This window comes from Gigantopelta aegis, chromosome 4 (assembly GCF_016097555.1).
Source record: "Gigantopelta aegis isolate Gae_Host chromosome 4, Gae_host_genome, whole genome shotgun sequence".
Classification (NCBI taxonomy): Eukaryota; Metazoa; Mollusca; class Gastropoda; order Neomphalida; family Peltospiridae; genus Gigantopelta; species Gigantopelta aegis.
The window spans coordinates 38,299,747-38,305,746 of NC_054702.1; the positions used below are offsets into that span (position 1 = coordinate 38,299,747).

The 6,000-nt window shown below is 33.5% G+C and overlaps 1 protein-coding gene across 1 annotated transcript in view; it reads left to right on the plus strand.

Annotated features, from left to right (window-relative positions):
* The window catches only part of LOC121370507 (transmembrane protein 135-like), a 205,596-nt gene extending 200,919 nt beyond the window's left edge, over positions 1-4,677 (plus strand). Inside the window, exon 14 of the mRNA XM_041495790.1 lies at positions 3,551-4,677. Within this exon, the coding sequence (XP_041351724.1) occupies positions 3,551-3,674 (124 nt within the window). The 3' untranslated portion in view covers positions 3,675-4,677. The remainder of the gene's footprint in view (positions 1-3,550) is intronic.
* Positions 4,678-6,000: the final 1,323 nt, after the last annotated feature.

The window sequence follows — 6,000 nt, forward strand, 5'->3', positions numbered from 1 at the left end:
GTGGAGAACGAAACACTGTTCTCGACTTTTCTTACATGTGGTACATGTATAGTCTTTAAAACTTGTTTTTTTTGTTGTTTTTTACCATCTGTACTGTTAATTAACGGATGTGTGCTTCACAGTTGACAATAAGTCAACTTTTGACATGTCGCCCCCTTCAGACAAAATGCAACTGGAATGTATTAAATTAACCATTCTCAACAAGTTTGTTTTCTTTTTCCATTTAATAATTTAATTCCTACTTCATGCAGTGTATTGTCATAGTAAGTGAATCAATGTATGTCAAACTTTCTTAATTGATACACGGTTGAGATGTCAGGACTGAATGGGTACTATAGTATTCCTGAAGGTGTGAAGATCGGTTATTTGCTACACCTTATCGCTGTTGTTAAAATATCCCTTTCATATAACAGTAAACATTTAAACACAGTCGCACCTGTACAAAAAGGCTACTTAATAAGCCTAACAAAAGTGGTTGTTAATGCAGGTGGCTGTTATATACAGGTAAAACAAACATTCATATATTAACATCTAAAATTTAATATGGAAATGATTACTTAGAAATGTCATTTGTTTTGCTGATGGGCATAATATAATTATTACACTATAAACAATTTATTGTTCACCTTTTGAAACGATCATTTTCCTAATACTTAAACTGCCATTGCCCTGTGTATTGAAATGTGTCAAAGTAGCTGTGGACATTTAAGTAAATTAGTTATTAGTCAGGGGAAACCGTGCAATGGTTGACCAAATATCACTGATTAATGGCCATAATCTGCAGGCACATACATGTATAAACACTCTGTATATATAGCTGTCCTATGTCGATGAACAGTAATTTGAGAATGTTGTTTTATAAATGACCAGGGCCCAGTTCAGGACTCGAATTTAAAAATTTGTCTCCCATGGCAATTTAAAACAAAATTGCCGTGGGTGACGGCAATTTAAAGCCTGCCCATGGCTGTTTAAAAAAAGACTTTTGAAGCAAATAGATGACTGAAAGGTTATTTTGCTGTATATATATAGACATATTTTAAATATACTAATGTACTGGCAGATAATGTACACCACATATAAACATTTTGCCATCACTGAGGAGCTTTACCAATGGCACTTTTGTACCATCGGTGACCTATGGCAATTTACATCTGAGCGATGGCAACTGCCATCATTAAGTTCGAGGTCTGCAGTTCCATGGAGTGATCTTAGCTCTAAGATCGCCTTAAGTGCATATAGTTAAGGTGATCTTAGAGCTAAGATCGCTTTGTGGAACAGGGCCCATCACCTCACAAAACTGAGGTGTAATGAATATCAAACTGTTGACATTTTGGTTAATTAATTAATTTGATAAAACTAAGTTTATCACAGACTTTTTTTTGTTGTTGTTGCAATGTAAATACATATTTTTATGATGCAAAACAATAAAATTTTATTGTGAGTAAAACTTGTCTTAAACATACAAACAAAAAAAAAAAAATAAAATACAATTCGTTAGTCAGAATATTTTGTGGCCATTAAATTATAGCAGGTTCAATTAATCATTTTGGTAAAAAAATCCAAAAAAAATCTAGTGGCTACTAGCTGTGTTGAGCAGATGGCTGTTAAATACAGGTAAAATAAAGAAGATGATGCGGGTATATAGTGGCCATTATGGGCAGATTACTCATATATAGGTGGCCATTAGACCAGTCTCAACTGTGTGTATACAAATGTATCTTCTCCTAGAGTTTTGATTAGATCTTTCTGAAACATGCTACAATGATCCTCTGGTTAATCTCCACAAGGTAATTAATTAGAGAATAACTAACGAGCTACAAGGAATTATGGATTATCTGTCCAGAGTGAATTAATGTTGTCAAGCTGAGCCTCTTGTGGGGGTTTTACAACATTAATTCACGAGGGACAGATAATCCGTAATTCCTCATAGTGAGTAGTTTATTCTCTTTATTACTTATTGTTAATCTTTAACGATTTTAAAAGTATATTTACGTTCCCACTGCTGTAACAAGCTTGACCAGCCATAACAATATATCCATACATGCCATTACCAGTGCACATCTAATGGTATCCACAGAAGAATAGTTCCAAAAACAGTCAAAATAATAAAATAAAACACAGGTGTTTTTATATTGGTACATATTGGTGACAGAAAAGAATCCATGGTGCTCATGTTAGCAGACGATGTTTTTGTAGACGTCTGACATATTTATTATATATATTTTTCTAATTAAATAAATTATTTTAATTTATTATATGTTTCATTGTTTGTTAAAATATATAATTTTATGTATATGTAAACAATTTAATTACATATATATCCCCCCGCCTCCCCGTAAATGTTTGTATCGTCAAAAAATATTTGTTGTTTGTAGTAATAGTTTGACAGATGAATGAAAGCAGGAATGAACAAAAAGTAGTCCCGGCAGTACGTAATTGCCAATCAAATCTCGTCTTTATAAAGCCAGCCAATCATTGGCTGTAGAAGCACACTGTGTAGAGATCGAAAAAATATTACCCCGTATATTTGAGCCCATACTGGTAATAATATATAATACATGTATTTCAAAAGTTTGAATTACTATTACATTTTTAAAATGTAAATAGAATCTAAAGATTAACTGTAATAAAGTAAACTTTAATGATGCTAATACAGAGCTCTCAAGTTAGAACTTTCGCAAGAATAGTGAGATTTTGTCCAACATCGTGAATCCAAATAAACTGGCGCTGGAAATAATTGCGCTGACAAGTGGTCAAGGTTCGAGATTCTGACCAATAAACAACGTGAACACCTATTTTATGATTTTAATGCCTTACAATGCTTAACCGGGCCGGCTGGCAGTCGCAGGCTTGTTTGTCGGTCATCGAGATCGAATAAACAACAAAAAATATATATGTATAATGTTTTTTTTTTTTATGTTTAAAATGTGTGAGAAAATCATGTACCGGCGTGAAAGCGTGACACGACATTCAAATGTGTGAGTCTCAAGCCAAATGTGTGAGACTTGACAGCACTGCTAATATGCCACTTATTTAGATTTCGTGAAACTTTAAGGTTACTAATGCATTATGATTTACTAGGCATGGTAGACTAAACACTTTTGGGGCATAATTGTCATCATTTTCAGGGCACTTTTTTTTCATTAAAGACAAAACATTTATTGAAATAAAAATAAATGTAATTAATGTGCTTGCTTTAATAAATGAATAGCAAAATATGTAACAGGTAAATTTTATTAATTAATAATACATTTTTGGATTGTTTTATAAAGCAGTTTTAGAAATTTTAATTATTGAAAAAGGCTTGTTTAATCTCAGGGCAGCATGGTACTGATTAAGGCAAGATGGCACTAGACTATTGAGGCATGGTGCCGCACCATGCTAAAACAAGCTAGGGAAAACAATATCGTACTTGTAAATTAGATGATAAATAAAATATTTCAAGCAAGAAGCCTAAATTTACCAAGAAATATCCTGTTTAAAAGTTTTGTTGTTATTCTGTAACAAATTAAAAAAAAATTCAAATCTATTTGTTGTTTTCTTTTCACAGGTTTGCCCAAATGAACCGACGTCTTGTTGACGTTTTCGGTACCAACGCATCAAAACTCTACCCAGACTACTGGCCCAACTACGACATGCGCTTTACAAGTCTGAATCCGCTGGATTTCAGCTGATCGCAGACTATGCACAAGAACTCTTTTGATGTTATATTTTTTACTAGATGTGCTCAATAATTGTGAGAACTTCCTGGATCATGTTGATCTTCAGCAAAAATGTGTCACAAAAATATGTTGTATTACCTGACTATGGTTCATGTTTTAAAGATATTCCCCTGGACCCATATTTTCAAAGCTAATTTACAGCACTACATTTTGCAAAAAAACGTCACTATGGCGTGTGCTGTAGTGATGTCATAGCCTAGGGTGGTTTTGCAATATCATAGCACTAAGATTGCTTAAAAAATCTCTGGCCAGGGTAGCACAAATACATGTACATGTAGGTGCAGGTATCAACAATTCATGCATTTTACACCAGCACTATCTGTCAGCATTTTATTATAAAATGGTATTTTGCAATTGTCTATGGCAATCAGCATTGCTGTGAATATTGCCGTGGAGTTTTTTAATTCTCCACGGCCTTTTTTTGCCTTGAATTGTATTTGGGTTTTTTTTTCAATGGCATGGTTTTTTTTTGCCGTGGACATTTTCTTAATTGCAGGGGTTGTTTTGTTAGGTTACATCAGAGTTTAGGTTGAACAAAAAGTTGACAGATACTGACTTCAGTTTTTGAACAACACAGGAAAATGAAAAAGTCAGACTCTTTTAAAATGTAGAGAAGGGTAAACTAGCACTCCTCTAAATAGTTAAAAGGGAATCATTCCCCTGGAATAAGTGACAAAATAAGATGTGTGAATGACTATATAAATACTTGTATTTATTGTAAATTATTAAAAATATACATTTGTTTAGGATAGTTGCATATAAGGGGAAAACTAGTTTTCATTAATTCAGTTAATTACTGAATTAGCTATTTAATACATTTACATTTGTATTTTGAATTATTTTTCAAGTTGACATGTAATTCAGATTAGTAATTTGCAGAACAACTGCTTAAAGGAACAGACCCTAGTTTTTAAACACTAAGGCATATTTTTCACCTAGACCCTAGTTTCAATCTGTAATAATGGACACTAAGTTTGGTTAATTTACAAACCTGTAACAAATTTGGATACAACAGAGTGAAAGAGTCTGCAACATTGAAATACCCTTAAAACGCGACTACATAACCGTTACTTCTCAGACGCACGTGTGTTTTTAAAAATATGAAAAATTCATTTTGTGGTATTAGAAATATCAGGATGACCAGAAACACTTTGGTTGTACGGAAATGGATAACATAAACAAAATATAAGTAACGTTTGATTTTAGTGATCATAAACGGCTCTAATAGTGAAAAATATACCGTAGTGTTTTAAAACTAGGGTCAGTCCCTTTAAATACGCCGAGTTTACGACAGTACATCCATTGTAAGGTTTCCACTTACTTGCAGTTTTGTTGGACCATTTTCATTGTAGTCTCTCCACCATAGAAGCTTTACCTATGTGGATTTGTTTTTGTAATTGTAGAAGGAAGAAGGAAATATTTTATTTAACAATAAACACATGTCTTTGTATGGTTATAGGGCATTGGATTTTTGGTTACAGACACTGAAACAAATTGGATGAGACAATAAGAAACAAATGTAAAGCATATTAAGAACGGGTCATTTCATTTATTTCCGGGGGAGAGGACAATGCACAAGTATATACTTAGTAATTGCTGCTTTTCTTTCAGTGCAAAACTAATGGATGGCATTGAAGCTACTGACAATTTGCTCACATTAATCACATGAAAACAGTATTATTCCTTGACCTCTGGTTATACTGATTCAGTGGCTTAACAGTTTATCATTAGACACGGAAATGTTGTCCATTAATTGGATACAGGTGAAACAAATTGACAAGGCTGTTAGTGACATACATGTACATGTAGTTGAGTGCAGGACATTATGGAGGAGGAGGAGGGTGGGGGGTCTAGACTGGCAAGTGAAGTTTTAAGGGGTTCAAGTCATGTTCCTCTGAAATATATACTCTTCAAAAAAAGTAGGGGAACCTTAAATATTAATGTTAATATCAACTATTAGACCAAACATAAGTTTTGACCACAGACATCCTAGTAAAGAACGTTCAGGTCTGTTTATCAACACACCGAAACACATTCCATAGTTTGCACGTGCATCATGCAGTTACCCTGCACACGTGCTTGTGGTGTCATTCTCAATTTTGACAATTTCCAGGACGGTCCATTAATCACTGTGGAACATTATTTCTGTCAATCTTTTTCATTTTGTTGATCATACAGTTGTTATTGTTTTGTTTTTAGTCATTTTTATTGTTTGAAGTTGCGATTTACTGATAAGAAACGTCAACTTTCAAATTTCACTTCTAACCCCAATCATCCT